At 43.2% G+C, this 21,709-nt stretch overlaps 1 protein-coding gene and 1 long non-coding RNA gene across 3 annotated transcripts in view; one reads left to right on the forward strand and one right to left on the reverse strand.

Moving 5' to 3' along the window:
* The window catches only part of ERGIC1 (endoplasmic reticulum-golgi intermediate compartment 1), a 58,992-nt gene extending 38,098 nt beyond the window's left edge, over positions 1 to 20,894 (forward strand). For both annotated transcript variants that reach the window (XM_021410452.1, XM_021410451.1), the window contains exons 5-10: positions 256 to 380; positions 3,006 to 3,110; positions 7,136 to 7,196; positions 8,255 to 8,355; positions 11,241 to 11,363; positions 17,093 to 20,894. In XM_021410452.1, the coding sequence (XP_021266127.1) occupies positions 256 to 380; positions 3,006 to 3,110; positions 7,136 to 7,196; positions 8,255 to 8,355; positions 11,241 to 11,363; positions 17,093 to 17,200 (623 nt within the window). In that variant the 3' untranslated portion in view covers positions 17,201 to 20,894. The remainder of the gene's footprint in view (positions 1 to 255; positions 381 to 3,005; positions 3,111 to 7,135; positions 7,197 to 8,254; positions 8,356 to 11,240; positions 11,364 to 17,092) is intronic.
* LOC110405277 lies at positions 1,857 to 13,196 on the reverse strand. The gene is made up of 3 exons (XR_002442777.1): positions 13,109 to 13,196; positions 3,840 to 4,005; positions 1,857 to 2,954 (listed from the first exon to the last, which is right to left on the reverse strand). It is a non-coding gene; the product is annotated as an uncharacterized LOC110405277 (long non-coding RNA).

Consider the following 21,709-nt stretch of genomic DNA (forward strand, 5'->3'; position numbering starts at 1 on the left):
AGATTGAAGTTAACTGGCAGAGTATAGGATATGTGTTTCTGTCAAATAAACAGTCTGAAAAGTTCGGTTACAAAGTTCATTCTGGTATACCAGTATTTGACAGATGATGTTATTTTATTAGCACACTTTGGTCAAGTGTCAGGGAAAATTATGTGGACTTTTTTTCCAGTAAAAGTTGTGTGCTTTTCCTATGCAACCTTTCTGGTTTTTTTTCTCTTGATTTTTTTTTTGTCTCCTCTCCTCCCTCCCATGCAGTAGTTGGACTAGACATCCAGGATGAAATGGGAAGGCATGAAGTGGGTCACATAGACAACTCGATGAAGATACCTCTCAATAATGGGGATGGCTGTAGATTTGAGGGACATTTCAGCATCAACAAGGTGAGTAGGAAAGATGGTGAGTTTGGGTTGGAAATGCTTGTGAGATCTATTTGTAAAACGCTATGAAAATGTGTGTGTCTGTGTCTCCCCTTCAGGGAGTACATTTAGGGAGTCGCTAATTAATAGGTGAGGTTGATTCTCTTGGTGCTGCAGAACAGCATGGGGAGAGGAGGCTGTGTAGTTAGAGTCACCAAGGACACGTTAGATCAGGCTTATTCTTATCATTCTCCAAAGCAGGTAACTCAGATAGCATTCCTTAATAGTAGAGTGGCTCTGTGATGTCTCTTTGAATGCAGCAGCCTAACATATAGGGGACGTATGAGCTCCTAGTGAATGCTGAATGGCTTCTGTGTTCACTCGTCACAACTTTTGCACCTCCAAAATGTGACTCACTACGCAGAGGCCTTTGGCAGTGTCTCTATCCAAGCGCTCTTTAGTTCCAAGAGCTGCAGAATGACAGGAATGTTCCCTGCTAGAGGATGCCAGCATAACAGGAACGGCTCCATGCTGAGATGTTTGGAATACGTGCACGAGGCCTGTGCGCATGCTTTGTAGGGACGCTTTGCTTCTGCCTCAAAGAATGAAAATCCAGGCCTGGAGGAGGCTCCTCTCTGGGATGGGTGTGTTCAGGATTGAATAATCTTGCTATGTAATGCTGGAGATGACTAGATGGGGTGGGGGAGGCAGTGGTGGGGCCCACTGATGTCCTAAGAAGGGCGCACCCTTTATTCACGCCTCCTCATGTACCACAGGCTACAAAATCCTACTTCCTTCTTCCCCGCCCAGGTCATGTTAAATCTCATCTAAAAATAACAGGCAGAACCTCTTACTGATTCTGTGACATGGAAGGGATTAGGGATTAAAAAAATGATGTTTCTTTCCTCACCTCTAAGTCACCAAAACTACTGGCAGCTGGTAGTCCACAAAACTGGGAAGGGGATTCTAGAAAGGTAGGTAGTTCTCATTCTGCTAATCCCAAAAGTGCAGTGCTAAAACAGTTGGGGCTTTTTCTGGTGTACATGGTGCATTCTGCTCACCAAAACTACTCAGAAGGGGGCAGCCATATGTGAGCATGAGAAGCTCCCTTCTCTGCTTCGTTTGTGCAAAGCCACTAATGGTGTGGTCTCATATAGTGGCTGGGTATAGAAGGAGGGAACTTACTCCGGGACTTCTGGCGATGAAAATCTGAGCCTCATGTCTGAGGAGAAAGAAAGTCTTCAGTCCCTTGGCAGGAATTTTACAGGCTTCTGTATGAGCTAGCATCTAGAGTGGGATGCGGCCCTGCTTTGAAATGTGACTGTGCGTTGCTGTTGGACACTGTTCTGTGGGACTCTAAGCTTACATAACAAAGACACACCCCTTTTTAAAGAGCTTATGTGAAGTTAGTGATAGGAGTAACTCTTGGCTTGATTAGAGCCTGGGCATATGGTACTACATGGCAGGGCATCAAACCTGGAGAGGTAGAACGAGGTAACGTTGTGTGTACTTACTGCAGACTCTGCCACCCTGTTTACTGAGCTTGTGGATGACACAGCTTATGCCCATGCCTGAAAGTGTTCCCAGAGTGCACTGTTGCACATCAAGTCATTTAATTTCGCTTTCCTGAAAGCACATGTAATCAGCATGTGGCCTCTCTTGGCCCTGACATTGAAGCTCTACAGTGAGAACACTGGGCACCTGATATGTAATTGTTGTCCTGCTGTTGTCTGAGACTGTGTCAGGTTGATTCTTAGTGTTGTTAAAGGGTTTGCAAATCAAGACCATTTAATTTCCAGCCCTTTTCTCCCTAGGAAAAAAGTCTTGCACTTCCTGTAACAGTGATGGAATCGAATTTGTTGAAAGACTTCACAGTGTAGGGCTGGTGACCTGAAAACTTCATGCATGCTAGAGTTATCCAGTTAGAATGACGCCAGTGCTCATTTTTTGCCTCGGAATTGGGTCCTTACGTGAAATCTTTATTTTTTCAAAACTGTGTTTCTCTGAATTAAAACCAAAAAAACAAAAACAAAATCTTGTACTGGGAGAACCAGGAGCTAAAAGCCAGCTATGGGCCAGGGCTAGAAGATGAAGATCTGGCTTTGCTTTATAGGATGCCCCCAAATTTTTGTGGCTAAGAATGAGTTTTATGTAAAAAGAAAACCACCAATCTTCTGAAATGTGAGGTATCTCACGATTGGTACTACAGTAAAAAAAATATGCATAGCTTTCTTAGGATGTTCTGCAACAGCGGGCCCATTTACAAATGTGAGATGTGGGAGTAAAATGTTAAGCAAGTGCTTACTGAGAGACTTGAATCGTATTTTAATGGGGAAGAAAGGCATAGCCTTGAGTGTTAGGAATCTTAGAGCTGGGAGTGATCCACTCATCACTTCCTGGTCAGCAGCAGAGAGACTGACTCCTGGGATGTAACAGATCTCTGCCCTGCGTGCAGTATGGTGGTGTTGGTCAAGTGCAGGAAGGTATTTCAGAGCCTCTCTCCAACATTCCAGAAGTTGTCCACTGTTATGTAGATACCGCTTGTTAGGCTGGATGGATCCAGGCATTTCAACTTCGTATCACAAAGCCTAGCAATGCCTTGAGGGATAAAATGAGAAATCCTGTCTTCCTTGTCTTGACTAATTTTAGGTCCCTGGTAACTTTCACGTGTCAACACACAGTGCCACTGCGCAGCCTCAGAATCCTGACATGACTCACATCATCCACAAGCTCTCATTTGGGGACAAGTTACAGGTGAGTTTGCTTCCCTGAAAATTCCCTGTCTCTAGGGGATTGAATGCAACTACAGTAACTTTGATATTGGATTGTTTGGTTTTATGGAAGGGCCATGTACAGTGTGGGGAGGACAAGAATGAACTGCCTGGGTCCATCCCATGCATTCATGCAGTATGCATTCAGTCCAGAAGAGTTTGCAAACTTTACATGCCACCACTTCAGGGAAGAGCAGTGTTCGTCATAGAGTAACTTTGCTTTCTCCATCTGAAACTGAAAGAGCCTTTGGAAAACTGTGGTTATGTTCCTGCTAGGAGTGGCTCTGTAAAATACCATGCAGTACTGTTTTTAGTATTAATTTAGCAAATATATCTTGACTTTCTTTGCAGAGTAGCAGCGAGTATACTGAGGGAGGATATGTGCTCTCTACTGTCTTTACCATAGCACCTGTCAAGTTCTTTTTAATGTATGTCACTGTACTTCTATAGCAGACACCTATTAGTCAAATTTGTTCTGTGAAACACAAGTTAGACTTGTGTTTTACCAGTTCCCAGCTGGGAAGAAGCTGAACGCGTGTACTTGCCCTGTGGATAGAGTTTCACCAGGTGTTGCAAGTTATGTAATAATTCCTGATTTCTCAATGAGGACAGATTACAGCACCTCTCTAGCCTACTTCCAAGGAGCTAGCATCACAGGTGGGAGTTGTATATGTGCACACCCAGTTTGCGACTCACCCAAAACATTGCTTACCCATAGTCTCTCTGTAATCTTCTTTCCTCAGCATAGACGTCTCATTAGTCTACTTCTTGTACACCCACTTCCAAAACCTTTTTTCATGCTAACAAGTCTAAGCGTTGCTTTGTAGTCTTCTGACTCTGCTCCCGGCTTCTTTTAGGAAATATCTTGTGTGGGAACGCTGAAATATTAGCATATAAATAAGCTTGGCTTAATGTCTGTAAAGCACACTGAGATTATGAAAAATATTAGGTAAGTGCTAATAGGGAGTTCTGCAGTTTGTGTGGGAAATCGGTGCTATAAGGCACTGTTCCCATTGTTTTATCGTGGAGTCCTTGAGCAGCACAGCCCAATTCATGATGTAGCTTTAATTCTCCGTGCTGCAAGTCAGCATCACTGAGATGAGAAACCTGGACAGTTGGGGGCAAAGGAGCAAGCGTCTTCCATGCTGGCAGTGAGAAACCTGTTCTGCAGCCATCTAGTTGACTCATGATTTGAACAAGCTCTGATTAGTTTTTTCAAAGCCCAGAATAACTACTCATCATCTAGCATGTAGGTGCTGCTGATCCTGTAGGCAAACATAAGTTTAACAGCACAAATTAAAGAAGGCTGTGTTCACTGAACAGGTGCTATCAAGACTCAGCAAGCAGTGTAGAGAGCCAGCAAATACAGAGAGCTTTAAAGCTATGTAGATACATCTTTAAAAATTTTGCTTTGTCTCCACCTGCTTTGATGTAATATATGCTCGTATTTCTTAAAGAGAGTGAGGAGTTTGTCTCATTCACTTGTGTCAAATGCTGAGACCTAGTTCTTTGTAGGATGTTGCTTGCCCTGTCAGAAGGATCCGCTAAGGGACGTACTGTGTTCTCCAGAAAGAACAGTCTGTTTGAAATAAAGATTCAAATCTTGTCTGGCATTGAATGAGCTTCAGTTCTTCATAATAGCTAGTGTATAATGGTGGCAGGCTTCTTGTTGATTTTTTCCTAATGTAAACAAGACCTAAAGGTTATTGCATGACCAGTAACCAAGTAAAGAAGCATGATGTTTCTTTACTTGAAGTAGGAGGTCCCTTCCAACCCCTGAAATTCTGTGAAATTGTAAAATTCTCTTGAGTGCTAGATTTCTGTGTTGAATAATAACAGTTTTTAACCTTTGCAAGAGGTCTTCCCTTTATAGTCGTATTGTTGCAAGTTGTTTTAGCCTGCTGTTGGACTCTGCCTGATTAGTCAAGTTGTATGTCTTTGAATGCCTTTGTAGAGGCTAAAGTCTGAGGTGCTCAGGGGCCTGGCAAGCATCTTATGGAGGTCCATCTCATGGGCGGATCAAGTGTTGTCTCTAATGAACAACTGATACACTTCCTTTGCTTCCATTACTGCTGCTCAAAGCACAGGATTTGGCCTTAGCGCCGCATTACAGTCCTGAGAACGTCTGGCTATACACCCTTGCTTGTTTTCTCTTGCAAAGCAATTTTGTTACTGTGCCCTAAGTTTTATTGCTTCTTGAAGTCCCTCCGGGTACTTAACAAGGTACAAACAAGTTAATGTTCCCCCAAGGAACGCACCTGTGCGCTTTGTAGTGCAGTGATTAATTAGCAATCTATGGCAGCAAGTACTGTAATGGGAGTCCAGAATATTCCATGAGGAAAACTGTGGTAAAACGACAGGCAGGGAGTTACAGATGCCATCTGTGCTGCAAAGGCAGGAGAGGCAGGTGCAGCCAAGGACCTGACGACACAGAAGCAGGCAGCTGTGGAGATGTCTGGTGGCAGTGTCCATGTGGAAGCCCTGTAACTTGCAGCTTTTCAAACTTGTTCAGGGAGACAACACAGCGAACAGCTCTTACATATAAACAGGAGTGTGGACGCTGGGGAGCCAGGGACTAGAACATGAGCCCAGATATACACGTACCTCGCAGGACAGACACGGCTGTTTACTGAGCAGCAACTCAAATATTTACTGTTCGAGTGTTCTTAGGGATCCTTAACATCTCTGGCCCAGATACGCAATAAGCTGCTTACTTCTCAGCAGCACTGAGAAAGGAACTTAATACTGTAGCCCAGTCTGGCGGCTTCTCTTTCTTTGTAAGCTTTTTATACTGACATTGTCCATGTATACACAATAACCAAGTAAAGAATATATGGTCTGTAAGTGTAGTTTGGAAATGGTTGTGTAAAATATTTGTAATCCCTGCAGAGTGGAAGGTACTGTAGAAGGTTCTGCTGATGCTTTTTCTCTGTGCCTGTTACCAGCACCTTGCAAGTTGAACTTGCTGTTAGTTTTGTGTCTTTAGTTTAGTTTTCTGTGTGAGTAGAGAAACTAGGTCGGTTGCTTCTTCCTCCAAACCATCACCTACTCCATTGCATTCAGAACAGGAAAATAGGCATTAGGATGAAAGAAATGTATCCGCATGCTATTAGTTGTTTCGAGGATCTAGGAAGGAAATACTTGTGCATTGTCCTGTTGGTGTGTTTTACAACATGACAACTCACACATTCGTGACCAAATACTTCTTCTGAATGTTTCTTCCCCGTTTTCTAGCTTAAGGACAGGAATCTCTAGGTTGTGGAGGTATTTGTCCTTTCTCTGTAGCTTTCTGTATGTTTTGTGAAAGATGCAACTTCTAATCTACAGCTCTTGCTGTGGTGTTTTTGTTGTCTAGAGAGTTCACAAATTGATTATTCTGTTGGTGGATGCTAGATTCCAGATGATCAGAGTATGTGAAAGGTATGGGGTGGAAATGCTGTTATTCTGGGTGAACAGATACTTGAATGCCTGGGACCAGCTGCAGGAAAAGCTGAATGGATGGCAGTGCTGGCATGTGACCTTCTCACCTCCAAGGACATATTGTGCATGGCGTGAGGGCAGGGCTAATGAGTAAAGCTGTGCAAACCAAACTGCTCTGACACGAGCTACCTTTGCATGAAGACTCCAGAGTTTATCCTGAATCTGATTCCCATTTATTTCCCTTCAGCCCGATAGGTGAGTTTCACAGTTAACTATGCAAAGCTCTTAAGTAATATCTCCAGTGAAGTTTCACAACTGGCCTCTTCCAGCTGCAATTCCTTTAGCTTTGGAGTGGCTTTGTGGAGTTTCATCTCGTAAAACATTGTGAAATCAACTTTTTTTCCCTGGAACCAACCCTGGCTTGATGGTCACTGAGAAATATTTCAAGTCATCCTCTACTGCATTGAGGCTTTGTTTTTGGAAAGGCTGAATCAGGCTGATGTCCTTGTAACAGGGTAGGGTAGGGAAGTGAAGGTCAAGACTGCCAAGTTAGAACAGGACTCATTCATGTGTCTTTCTTCTTTCCAGGTCCAGAATGTTCACGGAGCATTCAATGCTTTGGAGGGAGCAGACAAACTCAGCTCAAATCGTACGTATTCTTGGTGATTACAGATCTGAGCTGCTCTCTTCACGAGGGAAAACAAGGCTGTTCATGCAACGCTGGTGTGTCCGGAAATCCTTAATTCTCTGTAACCAAAATGACCCAGACATTACTGAGTGTCATTTACATTTTCTCTAGCACTAGAAGAGAAGTCTTGGGTCCAAAAGGTCCTTTGCAGTCCTTTTGCTATCTGGATACTTTCTCCAGTTCTAATATAACCATCTGCTGTAGAATACCGATTTTTTTAAAATCCACATTATATTCTTATAGCTCTCCTTTACTCTAGCAACTACAACTAAAACTTTTCCTCGTTCTTAAGTTGTAAGTTTGCTCTTGCCTGAAGTTCTACCCAGAGAATGGGAGAATAGATTTTTTTTCTTTGCCCTTCTTCATGACCAGCAACAAAAAAGGAAATTTCCAGCGCCTGCCACAATTCAGACTAGTTTTTCTCCTTAAATTCTTCAGGTTTCTACAGGATTTTAGTCTTGTCCATTTATTGGAACAAAATTTCTGTGGCTGCTCCTGAAGCTAGGCAGCATTTTTTTTTTCTTTTAAGTGTCATTGTGTTACACTTAACCAAGGGATTCTGCAGAAAAATAATTTAAATTCTGTTTTAAAACTGTTTCAGCAGACATAAAATTAAAAATGGCCCTAGCCACTTAAGTAATGAAAAAGGATTGAGTAGTTGTTATCAGCTGCGGGAGAAGGAAGGAGAGAAAGAAATAAAGTTGGATGCTCAGAAGAAATGGGACCACACAAGTCGTGGTGCCTCAGCACTTTCTGTCAGAAGCAGCAGAGTGAGCTGCAGTTCTAACCTGAGCTAGTTCTTGATCTAACCGGGACAGCTTTTTGTGGTGCCAGTCATTTATAGCTGCAAACAGGTAGGAATTTTCAAGTGACCCAAACTTAAAAGATAGGGAGGAAGGAGCGACCTTTTCTTTGTGCTTACGTGTTTTAGTTGATTTCCCATGTTTACTTTGAAATGTTATGGAGGCTGCGATTCCTTTCTCTGAATGCTGATTTATACTTTCCTTTTCTGACCACAGCTCTAGCCTCTCATGACTACATACTGAAGATAGTCCCAACAGTGTACGAAGACATGAGCGGCAAGCAGCGATACTCCTACCAATATACGGTCGCTAATAAGGTAAAGAAGCAGTTAGTTGTCCGAGATGCTCCTCATTGCAGCCCAGTGGATGCATGGAGGATCTTCAGTCATCAGTCTTCCTCTCTCTTACACATCTGCTCTACAGCCGTGTACATTTGTCTGTAGGTGAGCAGTAGCCTCTGCTGGGAGAAGGAGGAACTGAAGCTCTTGAGAACAGGGCTTGCTGTTGCTCCTGGTGTTGGTGCTTACTAGGATTGGGGTTGTGAGGGCAGTACAGAGCAGATATTGGTCTTCTTTTAGTGCACAGTATTGTTATTCCCAATTGTCTCATGTGTCAGATTGGCTAACATAGATTTCTGTAAATTATGTGGAAGATTTCCACGTGCTGCAGGAGTTCTTGTGATTCGAGTCAAAAGGGATTTGAATGGAAGTTGGAATCCTGCTGAGCGTACTTCCTTGTAGTTTTGTTAATAAAACAGTCTCAGTTGTGATGGATGTGTCAGGCAAATAAATTATCAAAACGTGGGACACTGAAGCTGGCTTACAGAACTGTCAGTCAGTTTAGCTGACCAAGGGAGCAACTTTCTTAAAGATTTTACCACTAGTGGATCTCAGCTTTTTACATAAACATTTTTAGTGCGTTTCATTAATTTCTCAATTCTCCTTTTTTAACTCAGAAGATAGATTTATATAGCTACTTTTATATGGGCTAAATGTAGAAGGTAACACTCTGAATTAGGAGAAAAGAACATTGTTGTTCAGAGATTTTAGCATTTTACGAAAATTGATTTCTGAAACTTAAACAGTGTTATCTGCAGCATCAAATGTGTAACACTTGACTAGTTCATGTCACCTGCTTTATTGTAGTGGATTATGATAGTTGTTGTAACTTTACAATAAATAGATATAAGTAGATATAATAATACAGTGTGTTGGGAGGCTGGAGGGGAGAGACCCTATTTACTTATTAAGGTAAAATTTCTCATTCAATTAAAAACAATGTGCCATTCAGGTGCTAAGTGAAAGTCTAGAATCTTCTTCTAGTGTCTAATGACTACTAGTGTGTCATAGCTGAGATTCAAGCACATGATCTCGGGGACTAGTTCTCAGATTAGTGTTCCTGTCTTGCAGCTTTGGGGTTTGCTTGTACAGTGTGTCCCAGTGACTTGGAGATCTCTCTCTGTTCAGTATACAGTATATTTTTTCTGCTTAATGTCACCATTGCTATTGTGATAAGACTCTTGCGACACAAGTTCTGAAAGCAATCTGGAAAACAGACAGCAGGAGCTTTTGACACTTCTGTGATTATGGTTGCAAGTTCAGCCAAGACTGACTCATTGCGGCAGAACTATTGGTGGGGAAAAGGGGAGAGGAAAGAAAAAATGAAGCCAGTTCTGTCAAAATGGAAGCATGGAAAAACAGTGCTGCTTCTGCAGTTTCTCATTAAAAATAAAATGCTCATACAGCTGTGTTTAGTCTTTGACTCTGGTACTTATTAGTGGGAAATGGAAATTGGAAGCCATTAGAACAGTCTGCCATAGATTGGCTAGCGTGACGAGATGAAGGAGGTGTGACTGGCTGCTTTCTCTCCCCCTTTACCTTCTAGGTCTTCTGTTTCCCCACTTGCCCAAGTAGCCACTATCTTAACATACTCTGCAGAATGTCTGCAGTAAGAGCCCCGAAAACACTCAAACTGGCATTTCAGCACAGTTCTTCTGCTTTTATTATCTTTGAGGAAAAAAAAAAAGACTAGAGGGAAATTTGGGAGTTATATGTGATCAGTTAAGGAGACTGATGCTGTTTCATTGGTTCCCTCTGAGCTCATGGAGAGTAAAGTCTTTTTTGTATCGTGCTCGTGGGTGTTCTATTGTTTGTCATTTCTTCATCTTTTCAAAGTATATGAGCTTGTCTTTGCCTCTGCAGGAAGGAGAACTGAAACTGAAAAGGTCATCTGAGTTGGCAATCCTGTCATAGGGATAAAAGAAGGGAAGAACAACTGGGTAAAGATGCAGGGTGTGCTATGCACGTGCTGCTGGCTCTGTGCTGAGTCCTCAACAGATTTTTATTATTTTTCTTGTCTGTTGAAATCAGTGCCCTAATCTTTGAAATTGAGAGCACAGACAAAATATTAGCTCAGAATGATGTGCCAGATGATGCCCAGCTGATGTTAGTGTTTGTTCTACATTAGCGTTGCTCTTAACAGGGTATTGTCCCATTGCTGATACATTGCACTGTAGCAGTTATTACAGAAGTGGAGTAAATGAGATTATCACTGGAAATCTGAAGATGTCTGTCTTCAGCCAGCTTGGAATATTTTTGGAACCTTTGCCAGTATTTTTCCGTATGCAGTTGCATTCTGGTTTTCAGTGTGATTTTTAAATGTACGAAATGAGTCTTTAAAGGATCCATTTTAAATTGCTCTTCTTAATTCATACCGAGTGGGCAAAGTGTTCACATTGTTGGTTCCAGTGTGAAGGGGCCTCACAGACAGGAATTGCTGACTGCTATTCAGAGTGCGCAGGCAAGCAGGGATTTTCATGTTCTTGAAAACTAAGTTCTGTTTGTTTGATGTTTTTTTTAATCATTTACATACTGACAGTACAAAAATTTCATCTACAACCATTTACAGACTCCTTGCATTTAAGTAGAGCAGATCTACGCTAGAGGAATCGGTGACAAGCTGTTCACTACTAAGCACCATCACTCTGTTCCCAGCTGTATCGCAGTCAGAATACGAAGAAATTGCTTTCCTATTTGATAAGGATAGGGAAAAAAGCGTCATACCAGAGTTAATTGTTTACTTCTTCAGTTGATCTTTAGTACAGAACAGTAAATGAAGATTCACAGAAGCGTTTTTATTGCAGACGCTGTATGCAGAGTGGGATTGTTCACACTGTGTCATTTTTCTCCGCTTTCTTTTCTAGGAGTACGTAGCCTACAGTCACACTGGCCGCATTATCCCAGCTATCTGGTTTCGTTATGATTTGAGTCCCATCACAGTGAAATACACAGAGAGGCGGCAGCCTTTGTACAGGTTTATCACATCGGTGAGTTACTCTCAAGTTCTGGTTCTTCTTTCTCCTCCATGCTTTCCATTTCTCTTCGGAGCCTTACTTTCCCAGAAGAACTGAGTTTCTGCTTCAGAGCATTGTGACATGATTGGAAGCGAACAGTACATCGCCACGCTTGTACTGAAGTGTAAGTGAGGTAACTGGCTAATCCTACGCTCTTGACAATTTGATTTAATAGTTAAGCACAAGAAGAAAGAAAATTATCCTGTTCCAGAAGCACCAAACTCTGTCTAGGCAGAGAGAACACGATTGCAACATGCCAGAAACTAGTAAACTAACGAGGTATGCAGTAAAGCAGGCTGTGGTAAGCTGCCTTACTAATGATGAGGCCTAACTTGCAGAGAAGGCAGGGTGGTTGTTTAACTCAGTATAGCTGTGTGGTTTAATATGGATATGCCAGTTCCAGGTGTGTCCTCCTAGGCAGAAGTGGAGAAGAGCTGCATCATAAAATACCAGAGGTGTTTTCCTGACCAGCTATGTTCTGATCCATCCAGATAACATCCTGCAGTACTGATCTCAGTATCTGTAACAAAGCTGTACTGCCCAAACTGCTAACTAGACGAAAAGTTATTTCAAGATCTTCCAGATATGTAAAAAAACGTGTTCTGAGGAAACCAGCTTAACATTTAAACTGCAGTCTGTTGTGCCAGTAAGGCATGGTAGAATGTGAAGTAGCTAATAAAGTGGCTGGAATGATGACCTCGGACTTTGATTTTTAAACTGTTTGAATATGTTAATAGGAAGTAACATAAACAGTGTGGCTATGTTGCACTTAAGGATTTTGATTTTACAGCTTCTGATGAACACTAAGTTCCTTTCACTTAACATCAGAGACGTGTGTGATCTCTGGGATATACAAATACCAAGACAAAGGGGCCTGAAGCAAAACCTAAATGTCACAATTTAGGACTTTCTCAGCACGTCTGCCTGGCTTCAAAACATAATCCTAAAAAAGACCAAACATCAGCATTTTATGACTTGGCATCTCATACTGCCTCTACATCTTTCCCTAACAACATACTCTCCTAGGTTTCTTCAGCTTCTTGTTGGGGGTGGAAGTGTGGAGGTGTTTTTATCAGGAAGCAGCATTTAGAAGTCAGGAACGGCTGGCACTATTTTCGGTCATGTCTGTTGCTGGCATTGAATGCATTTAGATGACATCTTTGTTGAATGTGATGCCATGCTTCAGAATTCACATACAGGGTTCACAGGAGTGGCTTTCCTCACTGATTGCCACAATGACCTTTGGATTTGATATCACCCAGCTAGAGCTTTGCCTTGTCCCATCTGTAAAGTTAGGCAGTTGTGTGCTGCCTCCTCGGCTGCCAAAGAAGTTTTAGAATTGTTTGTTATCTATGTTGGTCTTAAATGGCTGTAATCTGAAGCAGCTCACTTGAGGCCGTTCCAATTTAACATCATTCCTACGGAGACATATGGATGACAATATCTGCAGTAGCTGTTACACTGTGTGTCATACGGTTTTGCCAGGCCCCTTTCAGAGGCGTCTGACGTAGAGGCAGATCCTTGTTACATATATGCTGTAGCATGGCTAGCAGCGTGGCTCATCTGGTGCAGCAGATCCTCTCTTGCACTCATTTAGGCTGGGAGTGCTTTATGCTAGGGCAGCCTTGGCTTGGTGCGTGCTGCACTTTAAACTTTACAGTATTCAAGGTGGCCCTGACAAAGCTGAAGGGAAGCGGGGCTGCAGGGGATTAACGCACCTTTTGTCCTGGGTTTCCTTGCCCTGTTTTGATGACATGATATGCTCTGTTGTCCTTTCCACTGCTCTAGCCCCTTCCTGTGTCTCCAGTGTGGCCTTTTGCATCACAGTTGCTCTGGAGACCAGATCACAATCAGCAGCAGAGGATGCAGCTTCCTGGCCCAGGAAGAGATGTGCTGGGGCATCTGGAGTCATTGCCCAAGGAGTCTATGGGAACTCATCATCTATTTCTGAGCAGCAGCTGCTTAATTTAGAAAAGCACACAAACTTTGAGTGGGTGCTGTGGCATCTTTCATCGAGCAGATTGTTTGCTAGGGAACCTGTGTGACTTTCAGCAAATTGAAATGTGTCCTGGGATGTGGGAGACTCCTGTGGGTTTAAAAGAAGCATTAGCAGGGTTGGAAATGCAGCACAGCGTGTGGCTGGTTGCCTGTCAGGGTCAACAGCATTGATATTGGAAGGACGCTGAGAAAGGGCAATCCCACATGGAGCAGTCAGGTGAGATGGGTATTGATAGATGAATAGAGAGCCAAAGGAATTTCTGCTGCAGGGAGGGTTGTCTGATGCCCTTTGTTAGTATTATGTTTGCCTTCCAAGAAGTTCAGTGCTGCTCAGGACGGCATGCCTAGTGCTGGTCCCTGGTCTTCTGTATTCCCAGCTGAACCACTGTGCTGTGTGTTCCAGCACTCAGACTCATATCTGCTCCATGGCTTTCATGGTATGGGGACTTATTCTCATTTTCTATACCATGCTGGGGGTGCTTCCTGTGCAGGACAAAGGCATTAGTTTGGGATTGATTTTACTTCGCATGTCAGGCTTTAAAAAAATTCAGTACTAAGTGAGAATATTGCTTGTAAGTCAATGCTACCACTGATGCCACATGGTGAATTTGCCATGGATCTTGAGGTTAACCACACTCAGCTGGCACAGTGTTAAACGCAGGAGTTTGTGCCTCTTAAACCATACTGCTTAAAATTAAGGTATTTCCCAGTAAAGAGAAGTCATTCATGGACTTGTGGTTGAGGTTATGGAGAAAGGGAGAAAGTTTTGCTGCTGAAAATTCATGAGTTCATGTAAGTGGCCCAGCTGAAAGACGGGTTTTATCGTGAGGTTGGTGTAGAGGCTGGATGGGAACAGCAGGCTGAAAACAAGGTAAATCTCTGGTGAAACATTCAAAATCCAAGACAAGAATAAAGATTTTTTCCTGATATGAGAGGACCGGTCAGCCCACTGGGTATGAAAGAAATTAAGCTGGAAATAATTGGAAAAAATGGTTACAGGGAGAGTTATTTCCACTGTGGGGCTTATTGCCAACAGGTAGCACAGGTTCAGTCCATGGATTTTTTACAGCCAACATAGTGATGTTCTACAAGACGTGCTGCAGGTCGGCCAGAAATCTCTAGGTGGAATTCTGCAGCTTACCATATCGGGAATTACTTGGTGCTCCTACAGGTCTCCTCTGACCTTTAAAATCCTCTTCAGGTTTTAAAGCATCTCATAAGATGAGTTCCACAATCACATGTCCCGCTTTTGTCTTTCTGTCATCTGTCTTGCTGCCTTTCCTCCTCCATACCCACTGGTGTCCTTCAGCCTGCGCACCAGCCACTACACAAAAATAATACTCTGTTAAGAAGCCTCCTGTGTATCCCACGTTGCACGGTCTCTCCGTTCTGTAGTTATTACATTTCACTATTCCTTTCCTTCCTCTTTTAATGGTTAGGCCTGAGTCAAACTCATGGGGCCAAACACACATCATTCCCAGTGTAGAACTCCATTAAATATGAATGAGTGCACGATGCCTGCCTTCCTCCCGCGCTGCGAAGGAGCGGCGCTCTGTGAGCATTCAGATGGCGATGACTGGGAAATGTGACGGTGCAGCTTCTGTGCTGACCTAGAGACCAACCCCAGCGCTGCCTTTTTTTGTCACAACAAAGCAGAGCTGTGTGCGTGCTGGGAGGCAGGCTCCGAGCAAATGCCAGGTGTGTGTGAGTCATAAACACTGTGCACTACAGAGTGGTACAGTGCAGATGAATATATATTTTTTCTGTTCCCCCCCGCTTGCAGTGCCGCACTGGAATCAGATTTTCCTACCATATGATGCAGAATCTTAGTGTTGGACAGTTTTTCTGTTTGCGGTGTAAATATCCTGTCAGCTGAGCTGCCCGGAACTGAAATAACCCAAGTCCATTGCTGTCATTTTCCCCAAAAAGTCACCCTGCATCACACAGAGGGGGACAGCAGGTGGAGGGGGGCACAGAGGGGAGGAGCTGGACTTGTCCCCTAAAATTACTAGCTTTGCCTTGGGCTGGTGCTCTGGTTTCTGCAGCCTTTATCTTCTGGAATGCCAACCTTCATGCGAAAGTCATGTTTACCTTGCCTTGCTATGTCTGCTGCTTCTCCTCATCACGCTGCACTCACTGGACACAAATATCGTAGTTATAAATACACGTGTAAATGAGGGGTGTACTTCTTGCCGCTGCTGACTCCCTGCTGAACCCAACGCTCTTGCTCTTCTGTTACTCTTTTCCGTGTCACTTGGCCCATGGATTTAGTGTTCTGTGGGGATGCACAGTAGGTCCAGTGTGGCTCCGCTTCCCCTCTGTGCTAGCTGTGTTGAATTTCCCTGCTGCTCTAGCTTACTAATCTGGGCTTCCTTGCTCTCCCTCTCAGCTTCTTGGTCACAGCAAGATCCCCTTTCCCAAGGCAGGCCCTTCTCAGGAGATAAGCTCTGCGTCTTGCCCTGCCCTCACTGGCACAGTGTCTCTCACTCTCAGAGCCACCTAATCCTACACAGTGAATTACGTGTAGAAGACCAAATTCAAAGAGCACAGCAATTATGAAGGCAAAAATGTGGGCGTTATGAAATGCCAGGTCTTGTGTAATTTTAACTTGGCTGTTAAATGTTATTAGGTTTCATTACTGTATATCATTCTTTCCATGTGAGCATAGTCTTGTTCAGTGCACGCAGTGGGGCAGCACCCTGCGAGCAGCATTTCTTCCCATCACTCAGGGTTTGCCTGCTGCCTTGTTACTGACAGGTGCTTTGTATGAATCTGGTCCAGCACACAAGCTGTGTGTATCCACAAGGACTTAGAGACAGCTATCGTCATAGTATTAAACACTTCAAATGCATTTTCCTTCACAGTTTCCCTGGGAGGTAGCTATGTCATTGTCCTTATTTCATAGCTAAAAGAATGGAAGCAGTGTGTTGCAAAGTCTGAAACTGGTGCCCTCTGGTTTTGGGTGCTCCAAGCAGAAGTACCTTTAGTTTGAAATGTCATACTTTGGTGTTCTTCTGTCATTCAGGAACTGACTTCAACTGTTACGATAATCAGGAGACTAGTTTTTTTGCCTGTCTTCTTGAAAATGATTCTATGTTTTTGCTGATTTTTTTTTTTAAATCATTCTACCCAAGACATCTTGTATGGAAAACTTTGGCCCACAAACAGTTAAGTTGGCAGTGCTTTAGTAAGCAGTGCTTGTAATGGAAAGTGTTAGACAGGCTTAGCTGTAGGTGTTGTTGGTAGCTATGCTTTTCTATTAGTCACTGTCCTTAACATGCTATTTAAGTGTCTTTTGCCTGCCTGCTAATGCTGTATCTTGTGAAATAGGGAAAAGACTACAAGGCCGTGATATTTATAATAGAAAACAGAAGTAGGAATACATGAGCAACACAGGGCTTCTAGAAAGCTCTGTTAGGTGGAGTTTAGCCTAGAAAGGAACGGGATTCATTCTGTACACTCTTAGGAGCTGGGTTTTATGATTGGCTTAGGCTACAATGATTCCAGATAGCACTAAGTTATTCCACTGCAGAGAACAGTTTTCCTGAATGAGTATCACGTAATTACATGCCCGGTACCGTTACCCAATTCTTACTGTGCTTCCAAAAGACACCCTACAGTAGGCAATATCTTTCCCCTCAGTTTCAAGCTGCGTAAATGTTTGCCTCATCACTGACATTTGTTTCCTCTATTGTACTTTTCAGATATGTGCCATCATTGGGGGAACATTTACTGTAGCTGGGATCCTCGACTCCTGCATTTTCACAGCATCAGAAGCCTGGAAGAAGATCCAGCTGGGGAAAATGCAGTAGCAGTGAAACTCTAAACTAGTCTTCAAGGACAGGAGCAAAGATTGAGAAACCTACCACTACCTGTTTTTGTCTTTATTTTCTATTTGATTGAATCAGTACGTTTTTCTCTAATCAGGCTGTTCAGTGAAGACCTCTTCAACTAATCAAAGAAATCGCCGTGCGTTTCAGAGCTCTGAGAGCAAAACAACAAAAATTAATGCAATCATGTCTTGGATTTCGATTCTCTACCCCCAGAAAGAGAAGTTGAAATGCCATATATGAAATACACTGTCAGATCCAAGTAAGGATAATAGCGTCTTCTTGAGGAGGTTCCTATGGCAGTATACAAGCTAGGTAGTAGATTGCAAAGAGTTAAGCTGTCTTGTGGCACTTTTTGGAATTTGTTGGATTTGCATGATTAGACAATCGACTTACATATAAAGTAAAATTATACATTAGGAAGAAATTCCACCCGTGGTGCCAAAAAGGTGATGTATCTGTTGGTGAGGAATGGAAAGTGTTAGTTCCCTTAGCAGGCTTTAGAGACAGAGGGCAGAAATAACGTCAAGAAATGTCATGTGCTTTTATGGAAAGCTCTTTGGTTCAGATATGACCTTTTTAATGAAATGAGCAAATTTGAAGAGGAGACCATCCCCCAGCTACCTTTTCCGAGATGATCTGTGATCCAGGCAGAGGAGGGCCTTTTACTCTGGATGTAAAAGTAATTTAATTTCTTCCCAGAAACTGAATATCCAGTCTTGTGTTTACAGGTGGCATGAAGTAAAAACCAAACTGAGCAACACGGTTTTATGTGGCCTTTGCTTTGAAAGGGAGTAGTTGTCTTTACAGCATTAGCTTTTATTCTTTCATCTGTTGGTTTTCTTCTTGTTTTTTATTTTTAACACAGACCACACAGAAATCTGGACTCTGCACTTCTGCATTATTATTATTGTTGTTGTTGTTGTTGTTATTTTGAAAAGCAGTTTTCCATTCTGTGTGTTCAGAAAAAAACGGTGCAGTCTTCTGGGTGAATGAGCACAGCTTACTGTCTTGCTTTGTGTGTGTATATTGAATACACCTGTACAACACACAGGTCTGTCTTTTCATGGTTCGAGGTGCCTACCTGTTTCTTTACAATTCAGCCAGGCATCTTTTCGGAGCCCTGCACTGACACTGCTCACCCACAGGTACAGCGGTAGCAGGGCAGGCATTTCCACAAACACCCCTGCTTCTTGTTCTGTTCTATTCCTTAAAACGGTACCTGAACTTCCATGCCCATTTGTTCAGGCCTTGTCTTCTGAGCCCTCCAGTAACTGGAGGTGCAAGGGGAGAACTGTTGCCAGCTGTGGCTTGCATGCAGCGGTCGACGTGAGTTCGGTACTAAGTAGACCAATGCCCACTGGTGCATTTTCCATAGCCTCCTAGATGTTCCTTGGTTAGTAACCGTCTCTGCATGCTTTGTATGTGTCTGAGCTGAGGATACACGGATTTTAAGCGTTCCAGAATGGATAAAAATCCTTAATCAATGCTATAAATTCTATGACGGGTGCAGGATTTCTCTCGGGTGGTATCTGCTGTCCATTGCCCTTTCCTGGAGGCAAAAGTATCCAAACCTCGTGTTGGAATAACATGAGTCTTTGAATGATCAGTGTTAATGCTAGAGTCAGATGCATTTCAAAAGTATTCCTAATACATGTCTGTTGAAATTGTCTCATTGCTTTGGAAGTAGGGAAGGTCTCCAGTTTTATCCGCACACACACAGCAAAAAACAAAAATAAAAAGGCCAGCAACCCCTCATCCCCCAACCCACCCATTCTCTGCCCTGTAGTGACCCCTGACAAGTTACAGCATTGGAATTTTTCCCTGTTCTTATTATGGACTGATTGCTGTTCCTTTAGGTGTAAACTGGATTGTGTAACTTCCTGTATCTGTTAATGTATGGATAGATTTTATACATTTTTTTCCATTTACAAAAATCAACTTGAAAACGAGATGCTTGTCTTCATTTCGGTGTGTGCGTCCGTCTGTCCGCGAGCGGTACCCACGAGGTGGCAGCGATGCCTGCTGGCAGCCTGGGGTTTTTCCATTGCAATTCCTTCTGCTGCTGCCTGAAGGATTTCCTCCAATCCACTGCCACCAACGGAAGCTTAAAGCAAAAACGTCCTCGTTTTTTCCTCTTGAATTTGTTGAATCTTTGCTCATAGCTTGCGAACCTGGTGGATTACAAGGATGTGATTTTAATATTGCTGTAGCACAGTGGGTTGTGCTATTAGTTTCCTGAAGTTTTTTCCGTTAGAATTTCTTCAGAACAAACCAGCACAGCTGGTTGCAGATTTCTCTGTGTCTCGTGCCCCCAGTGTGCTTTTTCTGCCCTCCTCCTCCTCTCTCCAAATGTAACGCTGCCTTCTGTGCGGTCCAGGCCAGTTCTTTAAACCAGATCACTGAGATTGTTTGGCTTTTTTTGGAAATAACAGATGCATACTTCAGTGCGCTTGCTTTCTCTGCCAAAACGTCCACTGCAATAACGTAATAAATCACTTTTTTTTTTAATTTTTGCTAAATGTGGAAATCAAATTGTACTCAAGTTCTGGCAAAAGAAACAGCCTGCACCTTAGTTTTCTGAGCCAGGGCGAAGCCTTTGAGTACTGCCAAGCCAAGGCTGACTTCAGGGTCTGCTGTACATTGCAGCACGCTCGTCCTTCGGATGCGGCCGGCTGGATCACGTAATGTTGCTGTACCATTTGTTTACAGAGAATTTCACTCTTAATCTCTCCAAATGTGAAGGCGCAGTGGTTACTGCTGTAGCAGTGCTGCCCCATGCGTACACGTGTCACTACGTTTCACTTTTAGCCTCAAAACACTTTCTAGAGACAAAATGAGCGTAGATACACTTTTAAACATCAATGCAAGCAGAAACATTTTCAAGCCATAGTGGAAGGGAAACCACTGTTCGTAGATGTTCATCCATATGCTTGAATTTGCTCTTTCAAAACAGTATTTTGACAGAAGCATTTGTGGTTTTCCAAGAGAGAGAACCCTGTAGGAAGTAAAATGCGTACAGCTTGTGTATATTCTGGTTTAAATAAAGCTCTCTGAAGCTTCGCTCCATCGTGCCATGAGAACGTGCGGCGTAGGATGCTTCGCAGTGGTGGAGTTAGAATTTTAGCCGTGGGGAAGCTGCAAAGCTGTGCTTTGGTGGGGTGTGGGCACTGTGTGGGCTGCCAGGGAGTTGCTGGGGAAAGAAAGGAAATGGGGTGAAAAGTAAAAAATGGATCTGTGTTTGTGAATGTCTGATCTATCAAATGTTTGCATTCAGCTACTGCTCTGTAAAAAGCAAACTCTGCGGTGTAGATGGCAATGGTTAGAATTAATTTTCTGCTTATTTCTCATTTAAATTTGCTTTTTATTTGTGTGATACGCAGACTTTTGGAGCTGGAGATGTCTGCAATGAGTATCTGCTTTAGAACAGCTGTTTGGAGGTTCAGCTGGAGTCTGTCACTGTATTTCTCAATAGTCCTTGGAAGAAGGGGGAGAGGGGCAGGGTTTGTTGTCCTGTAACATGTCAAGGCAACGTGTAAAGCACAAGTCTCTTGCATTTTTACAGTGGAGTTTATTAAGGAGTCCTCGCATTTTCCTTTTAATTTGCCACCTTATGTTAATAAACTATTAGCTTTTTTAGTTCTGTAATTAAAAATAAAACTCTTCTGTGTTTGGATTGGCTTCTTGTTGCACCGCCATTGCAAAATCAATCTGAAAGGGTTTTTTGGTTTGTTTTTAATTATTATTTCAATGAACTAAGCGTTATCACAATGAAATCACTTCAGGCCAGGTCACCCTGCAGAAAGTTGCCACGAGGCTCTGTTGTAATCAGCGCTGAGTCATGTCTGGACATCCAGTGCTGGGTTTGAACAGCACCAAGTGTCCTAACCTCTTGTTATTATTTATTTTTTTTTAATGAGGTGTGTGAATTGTGCTTGGAGCTTGCTTTTGGCTTCGCTCACCGTGCAACTTGGTATTTAAGTAACCCCTTTTTGTCCTCCCTCTCTTTAATTGCCTTTTAGCGTTGCTTCACAAAGTACACAGAAATGCGTTGAGGCAATTAGCAAAGATTAAATACTGAAACGTTCCACACAGTGAATTTGGGCACCACATCGCTGCCACCCGGAACGGCTCCTGCCTGCCTCCGGGAACCCAGCCCCCCCCGAGGTGCAGTGCTGCTCCTCCCTGAGGGTGGTTTGGTCATTTCTGCCAACACCTTCTGCCGTGAGATAATTTCTTTGAAAATAAATTAACTTGTGCCCAGGAAGAACAGCAGCAAAGTAATGGCGCAGTATCTGTCGGGAATTCAGGCAGTGCGTGCAGGTACGCTGGGTGAAGGCGGTGGTGGTAGTGACAGTGCACACAGTTACCGCAGTAGGGGCTGGGCTGAAAAATTTGAACCCGAGTGGTTTCCAGCAGGATGCCCGGCTGTGTACCGCAAGGTCATGCCGCCTGGGACCGCGCAGCGGCCGGCCGGGTACCAGCAGCCCC

The sequence above is a fragment of the Numida meleagris genome, chromosome 12, assembly GCF_002078875.1.
Source record: "Numida meleagris isolate 19003 breed g44 Domestic line chromosome 12, NumMel1.0, whole genome shotgun sequence".
NCBI lineage: Eukaryota > Metazoa > Chordata > Aves > Galliformes > Numididae > Numida > Numida meleagris.